Source organism: Phodopus roborovskii, unplaced genomic scaffold (assembly GCF_943737965.1).
Source record: "Phodopus roborovskii unplaced genomic scaffold, PHOROB, whole genome shotgun sequence".
In the NCBI taxonomy this organism is placed as follows: Eukaryota; Metazoa; Chordata; class Mammalia; order Rodentia; family Cricetidae; genus Phodopus; species Phodopus roborovskii.
The window spans coordinates 670,266-690,649 of NW_026126571.1; the positions used below are offsets into that span (position 1 = coordinate 670,266).

At 55.4% G+C, this 20,384-nt stretch overlaps 1 protein-coding gene across 1 annotated transcript; it reads right to left on the reverse strand.

Moving 5' to 3' along the window:
• Positions 1-5,881: 5,881 nt before the first annotated feature.
• LOC127235697 (cytochrome P450 26B1) lies at positions 5,882-20,099 on the reverse strand. Its single transcript, XM_051203060.1, has 6 exons — positions 19,420-20,099; positions 15,915-16,139; positions 8,521-8,796; positions 8,155-8,310; positions 6,717-7,001; positions 5,882-6,386 (listed from the first exon to the last, which is right to left on the reverse strand). The coding sequence occupies exons 1-6, from the start codon at positions 19,621-19,623 to the stop codon at positions 5,994-5,996; spliced, it is 1,539 nt and encodes a 512-aa protein (XP_051059017.1). The 5' UTR covers positions 19,624-20,099; the 3' UTR covers positions 5,882-5,993.
• Between the last annotated feature and the right edge of the window lie 285 nt (positions 20,100-20,384).

Consider the following 20,384-nt stretch of genomic DNA (forward strand, 5'->3'; position numbering starts at 1 on the left):
TTCACAGTCACTCAGCACTGCCTCTGTCACAATACTGGCCCTCCCATGGGGTACTGCTCTTGGGACAGGAGCTCTGTGCAGCCCTGAGTCTGATGTCAACTGGGTATTGGAGTTGGCAGAGCCAGGAATGCGTGAAGACAGTGAAAGCTGTGGAACTCTCAAAGCTGTCTGCCAAGCACAGCATCTGCACAGGTCCCTCAGAGCAGTCTTCCCAGAGACTGCTCCCGGCCAAATCGTTCCTTGTCTCTTCTTTGTGTGTGTGTGTGTGTGTGTGTGTGTGTGTGTGTGTGTGTTGTGTGTGTGCGTGCCTAGACCTGTGATGCAACCAGCCTATGGTCACACATACAAAGATAAATGTAGGCCTGGGGTGTGGTTTTTGTTCCAGCTTTTTCAAGCATGGACCCTATTGTAAACACAAGGACAATATCCATGACGTCACCATGGGAGCCCTTGGGTGGGAATTGTGGCCTTGCTCTTCCAACAGTTGTACACACCCTGGGTGAATCCTTAGCAATATACTTCATTTCATACATATGGAGGTCAGAGAGATGGCTCAGTAGGTAAAAATACTTGCCACCAAGATTCATGACCTGAATTCCACCTGTAGGACTCATGTGATGAAAGAAAAGAACAGGGTCTTGCAAATTGTCTTCTGACTCCCAGGTGTATACTCACAAAATGCAAATTAAATTAATTTTAAACCATTGACGTGTGTGTGTGTGTGTGTGTGTGTGTGCGCGCGTGCGCGCGCGCGAGCGCAGGCGCGCGTGTAAGCTTCAGTTCCCTAGTACCACCAAAAGTACTCTATATGTACATATAGATGTATATGAGTGCATGTGCCTCTTACTTACCTATGGTCTCCATGGTTCAGCCTTCCTGGGATCCTCCATTCAGCTCTCACAGCAGCACTGGGAGTTGCTCATAGTATAATCTCAAAGATTATCCTAAGAAAGCTGGGAAGTGTCCTGACCCTGCAGAGTGCACACCTGTGCAATACCCTCCCACCCCAGGTGTGAGAGGGACCTGAGATGGGAGCCACTCCTGTGGTGAGGATATGCTCTGTGCAATATAAAAGCTGGATTTAAATGTTGGGGTGGGGGAAGGGGAGGGGGAGAGGAAAGAAAGAGAGGAAGAAGAGAAGGAGGAGGGTGGGACAGAAGGAGAAGGATGTTCTTGGGTAGCTTCTACCTAACCAGAGGTCTAGAGGTCAGAGACAGAAGCAGGAGAGACATCCCTGCTGACCTAAAGGAAGCAATTGCAATTGCTGTGTTGATGGAATGCTGTGTGGTAAGTTAGGAGGTAGCCTTTGGGACCAGGCCTGTAAGAACTTGAGCTGTACCACTCACCATTGAGACGTAGGAGAGGCAAAGGACCAAAAGCAGTGTCCTCTGGCTTCTGCTTGCATGCCAACTGTTCCCACTCTGGGGGCCAATCAGAAGCCAGCTTCCTGGCCAGGGGTTGGTTCCTGACTCAAATTGGACCAACTAGGGTCCTTGCAGAGAAAAGGCCTAAGGCTTCTGAGGTTATTGGCTCAGAGTGTGGTCCCAGTATATACCCTAGTCATCACATCCCTACTTAATTCTCATCTCACTAAGCACTTCCTCCCTCCCTCCCTCCCTCCCTCCTTTTCTTGTCTCCCTCCCTCCCCCCCTCTCTTCAAGGCTTATGGAACTGAGCATACTCTCACCTCCCTTACTTCATTCACTCTGCTTACCCCTGGGCAGCCAGGCCCAGCCTAGGCCAGGGCAGTTTTGGGAAGGTGCTGGGAGGTGGCTGAATGTGAACCTTCCGGGTTCTCTCTAAACTGGTGCCCCAGGCCTGAGAAACAGTGCCGGTAGCTGTTTGTCTGTCCAGTGTCTGTGGTCCCCTTTCAGGTCTAGGGATCCCAGGTGGCAGCTGCCTTGGAGAAGCAGGAGTGGAGCTAGTGTCATTGTTCCCATCCTGACTCCGGCCCCAGCCCCGTGGGAGGAGCAGGGGCTGAGGGGATGACAGGACCAGCTCCCTGATGGACTGAGAAAAGCTGCCTCCCTGGAAAGTTTCCCCAGACACCTGCACTGCTGCTACTGCAGGCTGAGCCTGGGCCTGCCCAAGGGAACTGCAGAGGACATTGTCTGTGGAGCAGGGCACCCACGCAGCTGCTACCTGCCACCTTCTCTTCATTCCCCTGTGACCTTTGCAAGGTCAGCAACACTGCGGGGGGTGGGGGGGATTCTGCTTCTATGGGGAAGGGAGTCCCCTGCCTTCTCCACACCGAGGAGGAAGGAAGGCGGAAGGTTGGGGATGAGCAATCAGGGATGGGAAGAGGGAGGACTCTGTCCACCGTGCATGCAGTGCCGAATGCCTGGTCAGGGCCTTTCCCTAGTGTCACTATCGGTGGCCTGTCTTTGTGATCTAGACAAATAAGGCCCTGCGTCCCTGTATGCCTGGGCCTGGGCAGGGCTTTTGTCAGACTGTGAGCCTGAGGTGACCGCACTGAGACGCAGTGGCCTCCCCCGGGATATGGGGAGAAGACCAAGTGTGAGACCAATGGTGCTTCCTGGCCCCCAGCATCCCTCGCCACATTCACGTCCCTGGTCCTTAGAGCCCCTGAGAACACTACTTGCCCCAGCCCTGTGGGGTGTGCCTTTCCACTACACCCCCACTCTTGAAAGCCTCTGGGATAGTCTGGCTTGCAGACCACTGTAGCCCCGTCTCATATTGACCCCCGTGACCATCCTGGGGCTCAAGACTTGCAGTACAGGAACCTGATTAATTTTGTTCATTGCATTTTCCAAGCATGTGTGATTGTGGGATGTACTTGATCCCATGATAGCCATGAAACAGATTTGGGAAATCATCTGCCCAGGCAAGAGGCTGAAGTTAAAACAGGGACCCACTCCTGTACCTGCTGTGGATTTGAGCCATCTTTGCTCAAGCTGACAGATAACCCTTGGGCCACTGGTTCCAGTGCAAAGACCAGTGCACTAGTCACACTTGGTAGGGGTGTGGTCTCCCAGCTGTCAGGTCACCCATCAGGCCCTGGACCTTGCCACAGCCTTTTCTGTGTGTGGGAATATGGGACAGAATTCCACAACACATTCTAGAACTTCCTGACAGTTTGGTTTGGGCATTGCTGATGGATAACCCCAGGAGCCTTCTAATAAGTCTGAAGGGGAAGAGACCAGACAGCCAACAGACACAAGGGTTGAGTCCCCACAGTTTATTATGGAAGCCAATAAAAGAGCCACATTGAGTATTTCACAAAATGAATGACATTCATTGTTGTAATATGCATCATGGAATATTATATACACATCAAAACCACACGACAGCCAAACACACACAGCACCAGCTCATACCAAAACGAAACACACAAGTGCTTTCTCAATATTAAAACAACTGTGATAAAAACATATTAATATTTTGAACCATGTTTACAATAAAGAACAATTCATATTTTACTAAATAACAAATATTTAACAGCAAAAACTTTATACTAAATATCTATTTTGAATTATAACAAAAATAGTACTTATAATAGTTTATAAAGACAGACACAAAATTATAACATTTATGAAAAAAAAGTTTTGTGTATAAAATAATAGAAATCCAGGCAGGATCAAAATGGTTGCCCAGAACGCACATGCCAGCGCCTAATTTTGAAAGTGCTTCAATCTGCAAAAGCCCGTGGCAGGAAGTTTTGTGGGGTTTAATTTTTTAATGTCAAGTTACAATAGTTAGGAATGTGAGAATACATCACCCATTAATGCTACCACAATGAAACACACCAACACAGAACAGAGGCATCTACTAAGGTGAGAAATGTGTCCCCACAGGCGCCTGGGCCCCTTTGCCTCTTACCTTTGAGACCCATCCAGGCAGATTCATCTTTTCTTCCTCCCACGCTCACAGGGATCCCCCTCAGCTTTTCCTTCTGCACAACTCCTGGGCTGGCCCCTCACAAGGACAGGCCCCTGAAGCCTGTCGGGGCCCTCCAGTCCCCCTGCCCCTCACCAAGGCCAGAGTTACTACATGCCACATCTTCAGTCTGAAACAGATGGTTGCAGGCAAGGAGAATTAGCATGCAGGGATTCAACCTTCCAGACTCTGAAGGTTGTAGAGCAGCATGCACCTATTCCTTCTGTAAGCCTTGAAGAGTCTTTACACATCTCGGTCTGTTTCAGAACTGGGAAAGGAAATCGAGGAATACACTTATTTTTAATTTCACATTAATTTTGCCGCTAACATCTGTTCTAATGCTCTTGTTTGTTTCGGTTCTGTCAGGAAAATGCAGGAGACCATCGAAATGTTTGGGAAGCACAGCTCATATAGGACATCTTCCTGTGTGGCTAGTGAGATGGCTGAACTTCCAAGACAGTGACCATCTAGGGTCGGGTTGGTGTGGGCTGCCATTCTGTGTTTTTGTGAAGAGGGCCCATTGCCTCCCTAACATCAAAAAGCGGTGGATGGGAAACAAAAGCAAACAGGAAAACAGACAAAATTGCCTACAGACTCCCCAGAGCCCCACACCCTTCCCAGGAAGCGTGTCCCTAGTGGCCAGGCCTCAAAATGCCAGAGGCAGGAGCCCTGCCCCTTCCAGCCAGCCACCCCGACTGGCCCTTGGGCACCTGAATCTCTTCTAACCTTACTTCTATCTGTCCTTTCTCCATCCTCCTCCTCTCCTCCTCCACAGCTTTCTGGCTGCAGCCTCCCCCCTCCCCTCCCCCCAGTGTCTCAGGACCCGACAGGGAGGGCCTGAGGCTTCTCAGAGGGAGAGCTCTCTCTACCTAGCCTCTCTGCTTTCATCTCTGCTTCAACCCTGAGCTGGGCTTAGGTGGTGGCTGGGGCTGGGAATGGGGGTGGGTGCAGGATAGGGAACTCTCCCAAGAGCAAAGGGGCAAAGAGTCAGGGTTAAGGAAGGGAAGACAAGAAGTCCCTTCAGAAGAACCCGTATCCTTACACATCCCCCTCACTAGGGGAGTGGCTGGAGCAGGGGCAGGCAGGGAGCACACAGAGAGTGGTAGGCCCTATGCCTACCACAAGCCCAGGGCTTTGACAGACAGACGGCGGAGGTGATCCACCTGGAGGTGATGCTGAGGTGACACTGAACATTTGCCTGGAGCCAAAGAGAGCTGTTAACCCTCTCCAGGGAGCTGGGTTAGATCAAAAACCTGTCTTCTTGCTTCATATAAGCCCTGAAAAGGATAGCTAGGACAGAGGCTGGCAGGTGTGTGCTCCAGAGCTCAGGGTAGCCAAGGTCAGTGAATAAATATGGGCTAAGGGGCAGGGGTGGGCTGAGAGTCCAGCTATAGCCAAAAGCCACCTGGCTCAGCAGATCCCATGGGGGAGGAGTGACATTGTGCCTCCCAGGGCCACCAAGGAAGATGCTGGGGATTGAGCCTATAGGCTCCTGTACCCCAAGGTCAGATAGAGAACAAATAGCAGCAATAGGTAATTTCCAATGTCCAAACTGGTTAGGCTGGCACAGAGCACCCTCCCATCAAGGCGGGTGGCAGTTCCTGCCCTGCCCAAGTTGGCTTAGGTGAGAATCCCCAAGATGCTCTTCTGGACACTGAGCAGTGACAGGAGGTGTGTGTGTGGGGGGTACAGGGTGCCAGAGAATGCTCCACGGGCCCCCTCTTTTCTTCCCTCCTGCCTTCACCACCATCAGACCACGAACAAAAAGACAAAGGGGTAAGGGGAGGGATCATTCAGAAGGTAATAAGCACATTCCCCAGCTCAGCGACTGGAGCTAACACTGTCACTGGCACACAGGGCCCCGTCCTGGCCCTGGCCCTGGCCCAGGAGAAGCTAGGGGGCAGTGGCGATCCATGAGAACAGGGAGTCTGGAGGGGGCAGGGCCCTTGTGTGTTTGGGAAGGGGAAGCCGAGAAGAGGCCAGAGAAGGACAGCATGGGGGGGGCTGCTGGCCTCCCATCCAGCCCCTCCCCACCCCACAGGTCTCTGTCTCTGTCCCCCACCCCTCGGCTGGGCTGGGCTGAGACCAGAGTGAGGCTACACTGTCGCACTCAGCATGGCCTCTGTCTCAGGCAGAATCTCATTCTGATTGGAGTCCAGACCAAAGAACTTGACACTGAGGCCATCCACAGGGTGCAGGACAGGGACTAGAGTGATGCCAGGGAAGGTCCGGGTGGCCAGCTCGAAGCGGCTGGTGCTGGCCAGCTCCACGGCAAGCACCTTCAGGAACAGCTTGGCCAGGTGCTTGCCCAGGCAGGTCCGCACACCACCGCCAAACGGGAGGTAATGGAAGCGGCCATCCTTGTCTTCGCTTCGTGCCTGGCTGAAGCGGTCAGGGTCAAACACGTTCACATCCTTGAAGACGGGTGCTGTGTCGTGGGTGTCTCGGATGCTATACATGACACTCCAGCCTTTAGGGATCTGGAAACCCTGGAGGGAGATGCAGCAGGGAGTAGGGTGGTGAGAGCCAGCAGAGGCCCACTGACCTGTCCTCATCCTCAGATGTTCAAGGACTGTCCCTGACCAAAGACACTCCCCCAGCACGGAAGTTCAAGTCTCCATATGGGCCACAAGCAGCATCCCATCCAGTGTGACACACAGGTTGGCTTCATTCACCTCTACTGAAAGCTACTAGAATCGGCACTGTTTTCTGCCCCCCCCCCCACTACCATACTGAAGACCCCAAGATGGCCATCTTCCCCCAGTGTTTAGTCAAAGCTCTAGCCACCCACTATCACCAGCACAGGAGCCCAGCCTCACATCCAGTTCGAAGGTCTGCAGCACAGTACGGTAGCCACCGGAGATGGGCGTGAACAGCCTCATGACCTCCTTGATAACGCAGTCCAGGTAGTGTAGGCCGCTAAGTGTGTCCAGGCGCAAGGTGCCCTCACAGGGACAGCCACCACCATGCAGCAGGCCCTGAGCCCGAAGTTCCTCCCTCAGCTTCTCCAGCACGGCGGGGTGTTTCAGCAGCTGCATGATCAAGGATGTGCTGGCACTGGCTGTGGTGGCATAGGCTGCAAAGATCAGCTCCAAGGTACCATCCTGCAGCAGCAGAGAGACAGGCATTCTGGGCTACTTGCGGCAGCCACATAGGGTGGACCTCCGAAGCTACCTTTCCCCAGAGCCTATCTTCACCAGGACCTACCTCCTGGCAGCCGCCAACACTTTTGCTCTGAGCTTCACTCTCAAAAGGCTCATGGAGGTCATAGCCTGACCCCCAGCTTAGTGGAAACACACTGCTATGACTCAGGGCAGAAGTACAGGCCTGCTGGCTCCAGAGCTTAAAATGGAGCCAGCACCGGCTGACCTGCTCAACCAATAAGCTCGTGGGAGAGAAAGGTCATGTTGCAGAGGCTCTGCAGTGTGTGTGTGTGTGTGTGTGTGTGTGTGTGTGTGTGTGTGTGTGTGATAGGTAACTAGGTATCCATGCCCCAGCTTCTTCCTCCATTACCACAAAAGGGATGCCTTTCAGGTGGTCAGATGGGCAGGCGTGCATAAAATAGAAGCAGCATAATGCAGAAGCCAGAAGGACCTAAGATGGGACTTCAGTTAAACCCAGAGCTCCCCTCCTCCCAATGCCTGGGTACTTGCTAATGAGGCATCTCCCCAGCTTCCTGGGGAAGTCTGTAGATAGCAGGGAATAGGGTGCAGAATGGTGGGGGCGACAAGCTCTTTCACATGTAAGAGCTCCCCAGACAGGGCCTACTGCAGGGCCAAGGGACTGAGGCCCAGCTGTGTCCAGGCAGTGGGGTAGAGCATGGCTGGAGAAGCTGTAAGAGGAGCGAGCCCATATTACAGTCAAAGCTCTCTGAGTCTGCAGCTGGCCTCCAGTTTGCATGGCTCTGGGCACACGTTTCCTCAGGACCATGTAATGAACTGAGAGAATAACCCAGGAATAGGCTCAATGGGAGGTGCCACAGGCCTCTGACAGCTGCTTTGTAGGCCTAAGTGTCACTGCTCAAAAACATCTTAAGAACGATAGAGATGGATATGGGTAGGATGGAGCTCATGGGGCCTGGCCACCCCAGGACATGGTACACATAATCCCAAGCCCAGAACAGCCCCAGGCATCCTTCAGAGCAAGGGCACAGATGCCACTCTGCTTCTGCCTCAGCACCACGGGGCCTGAGGCAGCTACTGCCACCACTGCTCAGAAAGGGAGAAGGGAGTTCCACGGCGCACATGGAATGCCCACCTTTAGCTCCTGCATGGTCATCTCCTTGCCATGTTCCTTGCTGCTCTCAATGAGAATGTCCAGGGCATCTGAGTAGTCCTTGCCTTGGGTACACTGCAGCTTCTCACGGATAGCCTTCTCGAGGCCCTTCTGAAGGATCTGCCGAGCTTGGATGCCCTAGGGGAGAGTGGACCATCAGCTCCTCTTGAAGGCAGGGGTGTTTCTAAGCCTCTGGAATATAGGAAAGGCTCCAGGCCCGTCCCATTGCTTTCCCCAGCTCTCATCTGTCTGTTCCCATGCCCTGTGCTCCCCCTCAGCCCGTCTGGCAGTGCATTCCCCTTGTAAAGGCAGTCTTGTGCCCTCCCTTCCCAGGTGGTGGGTACTCACCCTTCGGTAGCCACTGAAGGGAAGGTCCACAGGAAGAGAGAAGACATTGTCCACAAACTGCTGGTACACCTCAAAGAGGTGACCCAGGTCCTCCTCGGGGATGCTGAAGCCCAGGAGCACACGCACAGCCATTCGGAAGGTAAGTCGCTGGGCCTCTTGATATACATTGATGGCCTCCGGCTGGCTGCTCCAGGCCCGGAGTGTGTCCTGGATCACCAGCTGGATCTTGGGCAGGTAGCTCTCTAGTGCCTCATGGCTGAAGATCTTGGAGAAGACCTGAAGGAGGAGGCAGGTGGTAAGGAACTTGCGGTCAGGGGAAACACTGGCTGTCCACATCCCCCCTACTAAGCGCCCTGGGGGTGGCTCCAACCCAGCTCCCTTATGCAGTCCCCTACACTGAGCCATCACCTTACTGCCTGTGTCTGTGAGAGAGTGGGAGGCTCTCCAAGCCTTGGGGAACCACAGGGGCTGGGATGGGGCCATACAAAGGACTCTGCACCTCTGTTGAGGGACTATCAGAGTCCCTGGACCTCGGGCAGAAGTGTGAGGAGAGGAGGGACGCAAGTGTCTGATCATAGCACACTTGGGAAATAAGTATATGGCTCTCCTCTGCTCCATCGGCAGGCAGGATAGAGAAACTATTGCTAGGATTCTCTGGGGACCCAGACTGTATCATCCAAACATCTACTGTGTGGCTAGGCCTAGAGGCGATAGCATTCTATCCCAGGAGGTTGCAAAGGCAGAAGACCCTTTAATTCTAGCGTCTTCTAGGGCCATCCAGGGTCCCTGCTCTCATCTCCTGGCCTTGCACCCATCCTCTGGATTGACTGGGAAGTGCCTCCTCTCCACCCCAACATCAGCATGCTTTCACATTGCTACCCTCTAGCCAAGAGAGGGAGGGAGTCTGTTTATTTACTCACAGCCTGTGGGTCTACTTCTATCGCTAGACACAAGTCCAGAGCAGAAGTACCCCTAGAGCTTGGAAAAGAGGGACACTGAAGGAGAGGAAGCCCACCCGCCCGTTCGTGCGAAACCACACAAGCACACTGCCCTCCCGTCTGCCCCCCAAACACAACCACCACCGCACAAACTGTAAATGTGAGAATTTCCCCTGCAGTCAGCTCATGGAGGAAAAGGTAACATTTTCCTGGCTTGTGCCCTGCATGGCTAATGGGAGGGCTGGTTTGCAGAAATAACAGTGCTGGCCCTTCAGTGGCCCAGCTACTCTGCACAATAGCACTTTCATTCCCCAATTCCCAGTGGGCAGAGGGAGGGGAGGGAGGCCAGTGAGGGGCAGAGGGCCACACTGCCCAGGCCAGTTCCACCGCCAAGGGACAGCCTAGAGGAACAAGGGTGACAAAGGTCTTCTAGTTCACTCACACCTTGCCCGGTTTGGGGGGTTCTGGGGAATTTCCCGGCAGGGGTCTTCAGCCGCTACTTCTGGTCAGAGGGTTATAGAGGAAGACTGTATTGGTTTCCTGAGCCCCTGTGCTGGTGTTCTTAGAAGCAGGTTCAGCCTTCAGCCAAGGGGACTTGAAGGGGAGTCCAATCAGTGACTACTGATCAACAGAGGACTCCACAGGGAACAGAGCTCTGGGGGTTCACCGGGAAACAGTGTGGAGGCTGGGGGATAACTCACTGTAAGAGAACACGGACGCTGGCTGTGGGGTAGGAGGGGATAGCGAAGCCACACTGGCCGAGAACCAGCAAACTGGAAATGGAATAGAGTACGAAATGGCCCAGTGGAGATCTGGACACAAAGATGGCTTATACTGGAGAGACAGTGCAGAGGCCACTGTCACCAGAACCAGACAAAGTGAAGCAAGCCATCAGGAAACCGCAAGAAAATGACAAGGAAGGTCAAACGGAGTGGTGACCAGAGGCCTAACTTACAATAAGGGATTTGTCAACCAGCTCAAAGTGTGCCTGTGGTCATGATGCTAACTCCAAGCCTTTGGTTTCCTCATCCATAAGATGGTGAGAGACCTACCCAAGAGACATCTGGGATATTTTCAAGACACACAGCATCTTAGCACCTATTTCTACTTTCCCAAGAAGAACCCCTGCCCAGCAGGACAGTGCCATGACACTCCAGCCCTGTGGAGACAGCCTGGCACCCCACACTCACACCCACCACACCAAGGCCCTGGGAGACCCGCACAGGCTACCCCAATGGCTGATAGAAAAGCATTCTGAGAGGGCCCACTGGGATCATGAACAAGCCCCTTGTGCCCCTTAGGTTACAATCCCTGCGCCATCTAGCGACGGCTAACTGAATCTCTCCTCTGGCCTGAGGGGTCCAGGAGGGCAGGGACAACTCAGAGAGACGTGGATGGCCTGGAGCTAAGAACTCTAGAGCAGGGGTCCAAACTTGTCCCCAAGAGGGAAGGGGTCCTGAGAAAGGCCAGGAGCTATGGCCACTCTTCCCGGAGCTCTGAGGAGAGGAGTGAACGTCCAGGCTCTTGTCTCCCGGCTTGCTGCTCCTCTGGGTCTAGTTTCCCCATAGGTTTTACCAAGAGTCCATTTCCCCCCAGATGTTCCCCATTTCTCCTTGGAGGCTCTCCTCCTGCTCCCGTGTGAAGGGAGGGAAAAGCACAGGCATGAGAACCAAGCAAAGGCTGGTAGCAGGCACTCTAGCAGGAGCCTTTGCTCAGAGTCACCGAGTCCGTGGCCCTGCCTCTGGTTCAGCTGCTCTAGCCACACAGGGGCCTCCCAGGCTCTGGGAGGATGCCAAGTCCACATCTCTGGGTCTGTGCCCAGGGCTAACAAGGCGGGCACTTCCCAAAGCCAGGCAGCCCAGAAACCACCAGCCACCACTGAGGACAGGCAGAGGTGCCTGCCAGGGCAGGGAGAGGCCTGGGCCCCATCAGCTTGTTGGATCTGAGGCCACTGGCCACTGGGGGGTCAGGCCTGGGGCACAGGGAGTGCAACAGCTCCCTATGAAGACAGTTCTGGCCCGGAAGCACTGGCCCTGACCACAGAAAACACAGTGGCCAGGTTGTTTTGTCTTTCATGGGGTCTTCCCTGGGGAACTCCCAGAGTGAAGCCAAGAATGCCTCACAGAGGTCCATGGGAACCATCCAGGCCCCAAAAGAGGTCGGCAGATCAAGCAACAGGTATGGTCTTTGCAAGGGCTGGCTGCTGGGAGGGCAAGGACACCCAGAACATCCACCTCAGGACACCCATAGAATCACAAGAAAGTCTGGAGGAGGATGGTCGCTGTTGTAAATGTCCTTGCAGAACATTTCCTGGTCCTTTCTGTCTCCTCAATAGCATAATTACCCCCAGTATCTGCTTATCTCCCTGTGGATGGACCCAGATTGCATAGAGCCTAGAATGTTCACCTGAGCTCGTCAAAGCCTAAATCCCCTCTAATCTTACAGAAGTCTTCTTTCTCAGCCAAACTTCCTCTCGCCTCTAATGGGATGTCTCTGGGATGAGAGGTCACCTTGTAAAATCCCACAGCCTCACAGGAGTAGTACCCTCCTGATCAGCCAGCAGTTGAGGGTGGATGGGCAAATTGATGGGCAGCCACAGCGGTGGGCAGGGCCGTAGAGGGAGCCCACTGCCCAGCCAGTGACTCAGCTGAGGAGGAATGGAAGCTGCTGCCCAGGAGGGGTGGGGGCCAGGCAGGCCACCCAGCCAAGCCACCGGAGCCTCGGCCTGTGGAGTGGAAAGAATAACAGAAGGCGGGCAGCAGTCTGTATAGGGGTGACGCCAAGGTGTGTACTTTATACTCGGGTAAGGAGGGGGTCCGAAGAGGGTGCTGCCGCCAGCAAAGCCACCTGGCTTCCCCTTCACCCAGGGGGTCCTCACTCATCCCTTCTGGTCATACAGGGTTGGCCAAGCATCCCCCTTCCCTACCTGCACACGTCTCTGTCACCATGTGTGTACCCTCCTACTTAAACTCTTCCACAGACTCCCAACCAATGTACTGGCAGAGTAGAGATCAACTGGCCGCCCGGTTGCTTACCATCTTCCAGCCCCCCCCCCAAATCCTCTCAGGAAGCTGAGAGCCACTAGCGAAGGACTTCTCAAGGTCATAGAGTAGATAGAGTAACTTCTACACCCTATGGTAGGATCCTCCAGCCTCTGCCTCACATCAATCTTTTGGGCTTGGGGAGGCCAAGATGACTACAAGAACTGTCATCAGGGCTCAGGGCCAGAAAAGACTCCAGCTGAGCCTCCCCTCTCCCCACCAAGGCCACAGTTGCTAGCAGGGTGAGGGGGCCATCAGTGGAGACAGACACAGAAAGGAAGGAACACAGGAAGCAGAAGCCCCCACACTCACCCAGCCTGCTTCCTTGCAGCAAGGGCAAGCAGAGGGAGGCATCCGCACCCAGACACTCTGGCAGCTGGCCTGGGCTTCCTCCCCCACTGACCTTCAAAGAGATCCACTCCTACTACCAGCCTCCTCCACAGCCCCTGGGCCCACTTGCTGGGGATACCTTAATTTCTGGATGAAGGACTTCATCTAGCAGGACAAAGGTTTTTGTCCCCTTTGTCTGGCTATGCTACCTACCTATCCATGGACCCCTGAATCAGCTTCTACCCTGGGCCAAGTCTGGATCCATGTGGGCATGTCTATGGCTACAGCCTGTGTAATGAGACAGAGGCATCCAGAGCCTAATGAGGTGTGGCTGGCCTCCCCCATGATTCTACTACCAGGGACCACTCTGGGCTCTGCCCATCTAGGGGGCAGGGAACCTACTCTTGCATCTTTCTGACTCTAGGGAGTCTTGGGTCCCCTGTTTGGTACACTGAAGTCTAAGTGTCCAGACCCAGCCCCATCTACAAAAGCACAGAGAAAAATGGGGCTGGAGAGCTGAGGCTTCCAGATGTGCTGCCTTCTTTTTCGTCTCTTACAGCTTCTTGTCCTTACCTCCTCAACCAGACTCCATCCACCCTTTCTGGGCAGTAGGCCAGCCACTCTGTACAATCTGTCAGCTAGGACCCTCTGCCCCAGGTTGGAAGGTTCCAAAGGAAGAGGCAGGGAGGGGGTGTGAGGCCTGGGTTCCACAGGTGATGCAATCAGATGAGGGGTGACTCTGGAGCCCTCCAGGCAGTCCCACCCCTGCTAGTCCTAGACCACCAGGGCAGCCAGGGCCAACATGTGGAGTGCATGCAGCCTGTGAGGAGACCTCTCCCACACATCTGGTTAGACCTCCGCGAGAAGCAGTAGTCACCCACCTTAATGGAAACAGTGACTCTTCTAGTTCTCAGCCAGCCAGCCACCTGGGCCCCACTCCTAATGAGGCTGGGGCATGGCCCTCACTGTAACGGGAGCTGCATTACCCTCATCATGGCCATAAGGTGCCCTCCAGGCTTTTGCATTCTCAAAACTGACCTATCTCTTCAGGGCAATTTGGGCGTTCAGGAACATGGCCCCTGAGTATTCAAATCTTGTCCTTCCTATCACGTTCTACTTTCTGCTTCTTAGTACCAGTGAAGTTCTGTAAATGGGATTATGGATCACACTTTAGGGTGATGCGAGAAGGATCCTACCCACATGGCCACTACAAAGCAAGCACACTTAACAGAAACTCCTTCTGGATTTTGTTTCTGGAGCCTGGGTCAATATGTACTAGCCTCTGACCTGCTCTATCCCTAAGAGCCAGAAGGCTCGGAGCCCAGGAAAGGGGGACTTCAGAGTCCCAGTGCATGCCCTGCTTCCCACCTCATCAGAATTCTTTTTTCCTGTCCTATGCCTCCCCGGGCACTGCTCGTCTGACCTTTCCCCGTGCCTGCAGGTGGACAATGTGGACTCAAACCTTGGCCTTTCCCACTTGGCTCCTGGAAGCCAGAGGGTAACCCTGGAAGAGGGTGTGAGTGTAAGCTTCCCCGGTACCAGCCAAACTCAGAGGCCTGTGTGCGCCCCTGGGCCTCACACTTGGGTCCTAGTCAAGCTCTCTTCCTTCCTCTTCCTCTTAGCAACTCGCCCCAACCCCAGCTTCCTGCACTCCCAGCAGGCAGGTTCTGGTAGTGGTGCAGGCTGTGATGACTTTGGGAGTTCAAATCTCATTCTAAATCTGAGATGCCTCTGCATGGAGCCTCTGGAGGGAAGTAAGGACGCTTGGAGCTGGGCTCCCAAGGGTCTCGGCTCTCTTTTTCTTAGCTCTTCATAAAGGAGCGTGCAAAGAAGCTGTGATGGAGTCTAAAGGGGGAAACCCTGCCTCAGCCCCTCCCCCATTTGCGAGTTGTGGTTAACTGCTTCCAGCATCCAGTCAGGCCTTCAGAAGCCCTTCTGTAGAATTCTTGAGAAACCTGCACATCTTCCTTTAATTTTTTTTTTCCTCTCTTGTGCCTGCCAAGGAGAACGACCCTTACAGGACGGTTCAGACAACATCAAAACCCAGAGGCTGCATCCATGATTGTCCCACTACTACCCAGACCACCTAACAGTGGGGCTGCTGGAAAGGGTCATGATCCCCGCGGTTCGCCTCTCCCCCACCCCTCGTTCCACAGCTCCTCCCCGACGCAAGAGGCCTTCTTTTTTTTTTCTTTTTAGGTTCCAAACCTGAACGAATCCTCTGACCCAATGGAAAAAACAGAGTGAAGGAGCCTTGCAGCCTCCCTTCTGGCGGCTTCCAGCCCAAGGCCGGCGCCCCGCCCGCCAGCCGGCAGGCTCAGCCTTCGGGTTACTGCAGTTCAAACAGCACGTGCCGCCCGCGCTCCCAGCCCAGCGGTGGCGGCTGCGCAGCTGGAGGGGGCGGGGAGGCGTGCTGCTTGCGCGCTGCTCGCCTGCTGCGCGTCTCTGCTCTAGCTCGGGAAATCCACTGGATAAACACCCACTTTCTCTTCCTCTTTCTGGAAGCTGGATGCGCTTTGAACCTTAGCGCACCTAAACTGCGCTCCCACCCCTTGTCCTCCCCACCACCGGTCTGCGTACCTACCAGGGCAGGGGCCCCAAACCCACCAACTGATTCCCCAGGCTAGGCCAGGAGATCGCTGCCCACAGACTACCTCCAGCCCCGCAACACACGACAGAGACGCCTTGCAGGCAACCTGTGGCTGCTAGGCCAGGTTTGGTTTTAGCATGATCGGTTTTGGGTGCTTTCCTGGGGGAAACTTTGAGAAATGGGGGTTGAGGAGTGTGTGTGTGTGGGGGGGGTGGACCCGCCCGCCCCGCCCTCTTCCTTTTCCAGTAGATTGGTGCATTGAGTAACCGCATCTATCATTGCAGACCCCACACATACAAGCTTAGTCCAGACCATATTCAGGCAGGCCCATTAACCCCAGTGGTGCCCACCGCGCAGTGGGCCAGTAAAGGGTGCATCAAAAGGAGGCCCGAGCCTAGTTCTGATTCGAGCAGGAAACGTCTAGGCAGAGGAGCTCAGATTTCTGCGCTCCTTGCCGGTGGAACATAGTCCTAGGGCAAGGATCTGAGCTCTTACCTTGCGCTTGTTGCGGTGGATGTCGCCAATGGAATTAGCCACCGTGTTGGGGCCCAGCAGCACGCGTGCGCTCCGCGGCCATTCGGTGCTCACAAGCTGGTGTTCTCCCAGGAGAATCTTGCGCACGTTCTCTGCGCCAGTCACACGAATTAGCGGCCGCCCCAGCAAGTGTGTCTTGAAAACATTGCCGTACTTCTCCCGGCGCGAAGACTGGAAGCCAGAACCCTGCGGGAATACACAGAAGCCTCTCAGGGCTCACAGAGGACCTTGCATCCAGCCCCACCCGAGGCACCGCCATCCGGTTCCTGTCATGCCCCAACATCTAACACACGCGCACACACACACACACACACACACACACACACACACACACACTTACGGGTTTTATTTTTCACGGCGTGCATTAGGACTGGGAAGTGGGGCCTGGAGGGTAATAAATAATGCGGGAGGACGAAGATCTAGGGGCACCCACGGAAGGCTGCTTTTAGTAATGGCTTTGGGTGGGGAGGGGGCTATCCCCGACGGCTGGACCCGAAGCTGGAGCCTGATCCCCCACCCCTGCGCGGCGAAGCCTCTCGGAATAAATATTTCCAGGCTCCAGGCCACGGGCTGGCGAGACCCCGCGGGGTGGCCGCAGGCCAAAGATTATTTATAGCGGCGAGTTGTGCGTGCCCGGAGGCTGTCCCCAGAGATGGGGGTTGGAGTTTCCTCTCTGCTCCGGTGTGGCCCTCCGTGGGCTCCGCAGGGTGGAGTCTTGGGCCCAGAGCCACGACTCTCCTGGAGCATTTGTCCTGGGAATAACTGGGACGGACTTTCGTCACCGCCCTGAAGTTCGGAACGGAAGCCCCAGGAAGGTGCTTCTGAGAGGCGGTGGGATGGGACGCGGTGACCCGCGCAGGTAACCGGATCTCGGGGCCCGGGCCAGGCTGGCGCTCCGCAGCTAGTGTCCCGTGGTGCCGGAAACCTTCAACGCATTCGCCACCCAGCCCGCCTTAACCCTTCTCCCGCCAGGGTGCACCGAGTGCCAAGGGGTGGAGAGCCACCTGTCCAGCCTCTCCCGCCGGCCTTCAGGACAGAACTGTGGCCGTGGCTCCCGCCTTTGGGTCGTGGTCTCCCAGGAACACTTCGGCTCCCTCCACCGAGAGATAGAAAGCTCCCCTTTTCTAGGCTGACCGCCCCCTTCTCACTTTCCTTTCTCCCAGGGAAACTGAACTCCAGCTAGAAGTGAACACGCCCCAGATGCGAAAAGTGGCTACAGAACCCAGATTCCTAATGGCTTTTCCACATGCTCCTGGGCCCGGCGCGCGACAGGGAGGCGAGGCGGGATCCCCCGCGCCACCTGGAGGAGCGGAGTCGGGGACGCCCCCATCCAGACGCCGTTTTAGACGGCGCCGGCTCCTTTAAGAGCAGTCGGGCGGAGGTGGGGTGCGGCAGAGGGGGGCGCAGAGCGGGGTTCGCGTCCTCGTCTGCCGCGCAGTCTCCCTCGGCCGGTCTCACTCCGTCTCTGCTCTCCCGTCTTTGCCTCTGTTTTTCTTTTCTTTCGACACAAAAGTTGGGTTGTGAATTTTCCGAGGTCGCCGCCGCCTCGCCGCCCCCCCACCCCCGCCTCTGATCTGCCTAACTATAATTAAAGTGCGTTTTTTGTGGCTTTAATAAAGAGTTATTTGTCCGCAGTTTCCACGGCCTTCACAAAGAGGACTTTCATTGGGGCGGCCATTCGGGCCGCGAGTCCAATTTATACAAAAATGTATTTTTAGCCCTGGGCTCTGTTTAGATGGTGCTTAGTGGAAACCGAGAGCCCTTGGAGGTCCCCCGTAAAATCTGATAAATTACTCAGAAAAAACCCACCGGATTCGGAGGGTTCACTTTAACCCCTTAAGCAACCCGGGTCCCTCCTCCCGGGGAATCTGACCCCCAGGGGCGCCGATGCCCTCGCGAAGGATGCTTCTGTGCTGGCTGTACCACACCCGTAGGGGCCCTTGTGGGATTGAGAAAAAGGGCAAGGGACATGGGGGAGGGGCAGATCAGGAAACAGGATGGGAACGATGATGCCGAGGCTTTGCCTTAAATAGGCCGGAGTCCTTGCCCACTTGAGTTATTTTATTTTATAAATTCCCGGCTAAAGCCCGGACCACCGCCACAATTAACCCTTTAAACGTGGAGACAATAAAGAGGCAAAAGAGATGTTTGTCTCTAAGGATTGTCCTATTGGTTGAAGTGAACCCCACACGATTGGACAAGCACCCCACCCCCAAAGAGAAGGTCCGACTGTGATGCATGGAGAGATCCCGGGAAAGGAATATCTCTCAAGCCCCTCCATACTGGCCCCTCTCTTGTCACTCGGCTCCCGACTGGGCACAGTGGTGTGTGTGTGTGTGTGTGTGTGTGTGCGCGCGCGCGCGCGCGCGCGCTCACGAGCACTGACTGCACGCGTCTATTAATTTCAAGCCAAGCTTTCGCACGTCTAAACCCATAGGTCCGCGCGTGTGCGCTCATCTTTCATTTTGAGGAGTTGGGGTTGTCTGTTTAGGGATATTCCGGCTGCCTCTAACGTCTGGGATCACCGCCCGACAAACTCACCTCCCACTGTTACCCCCAGAGGTGCACCCCCTTCTCCAAAGAAAAAATATCCTGGGGTATATCAAATTGCAAAAGCGATTGTCTAGCACTGGATGAGGTTAACTCCAGGTTAATCTGCCTGCTACTTACCTGGGTCTGGTCCTCAACGAGCCTGGCCCCAATTGTCATCAGAGTGGAGTTTTGAGGCGTCCAGTTGCATACGCACACTCTGAATTTCTAACATACCTCTCCCAGTTTCCCTCTGCTAAACTGTCCCCACCCAATAAGCAAACAGACCCTTTTCCCCGAAAGCTGAGAGCTCTCAGCTCTCTTGCCTCGAACTTTCCTTAGGTTACCCTGTTTCCTCTCCCACCACAACACACAGACACAGACGTGCGCGTGCGCGCATACACACACACACACACACACACACACACACACACGTACGTTGTGAGTAGCACCTTGTACCAGCCCAATTGTACCTGAGCCGGATACACTGCAGAATGCTGTCCAGGTCTTACCATTCCAAGCTGCCACCGGCCCTCTCCTCTTTTACCTCTCAGCGTCTAGGTAGCTACCCAGGACGCTAACCCAGACTAGGGCTCAGAGACAGAGGTGAAAGCTAAGCGACGCCCCTCCAGACTTGTTCCGCAGACCTTTCCGCGCATCCCTGCTTGGGTGTCGGAAACCCAGGCGCATCACATTTGGGAGCCCTCTCTGCTCACCCATCCCTCCACCGTCACCAGCCCTCTGAACTAGCTCGCGGGGAGCCCGAGGACTCCGAGCCGAGCTGCAGGCGAGCTGGGGAAACCCAGGCGGCGCCGATTGAGGCAGAGAAGGGGCGGGGCGGGGACCAGTTCGTCCGAGTGTCCGAGCTACCGGCGCCCCCTGGCCGGGCACCCGTGGCAAGCGGACTCTAGGAGCAGCTGAGCGAGAGTGCGCTTACCTGTAGCAACCAGTGTCCGGTCTCTCCGATGAGCGGGAATCCCATAGAGCCCTTGGGGATGGGCAGCTTGCAGCTCTTGTCGCGGGTAGCAGCCCAGCGTAGCTGCCACAGCTGCTGCGACACCGCCAACAGCAGCGTCACGGACACCAGGCACGCGGCGAGGGTGGCCAGCGCCGACACCAGCTCCAAGCCCTCAAAGAGCATGTTGGCGGCCGCTCGGGGGATTGGCTGTGCGGGCCGCGAAGGGGGAGGGGAGGGCCGGACCAGAGTGACGGGGGAGGGGAGGCTGCAGCCGGGGGTCCTGGCACCCCTAGGCGAAACCCAGGAGATGGGGCCAAGAGAAGGGGTCTGGAGTCTGCGAGGTGGCCGAAGAGAGGGAGGAAAAAGATTTCCTGGAAGAAGAGAGAAGACACGAGGCGACTCTAGGTGTAACTTTGTTTGTTTGTTTGTTTGTCCCTTTACGCGGGCTTAGGGCTGCTCTGGGGAGGTGAGGTGGAGCTCAGTCAAGCTAGCGAGCTTGCCCTCCCCTCAACCATCACACTAGAAAAACTTTGGAAAACTTTATCCACCAGGAGCCTCTCGGAAGCCCCTTCCAAGCTCAAAGCGAGGTGGGCAAAAAAATAAGGAGAACCGAGAGTTAGCGGAAATTGCGATCAATTTATCAAAACTATTCCTCCGAAATTCCTAGGTGCATAAAAAGGGGGGGGGGGAATCGGGATCCAAAAATTCCAACGAACCCAGAAACTTTGGGGGCTTGGGAAAAGGCTCCCCGGATGAGGCGAGTGTAGAGGCTGGAGCGGCCGCGGCACCCGGAGGAGGGCGAGGCGGGCGCGTTGGCCTGAGCCCGAGTGCGGAGTCGGCGGGGCCGCAGCCGGGAAGGGACGAAGCCGGCGACAGAGCCCCGGGCGGGCGCTGGGGCGGCGGCGGGAGGGAGGGGTGAGGCGGGGTGGGGTTGGGGGAGGAGG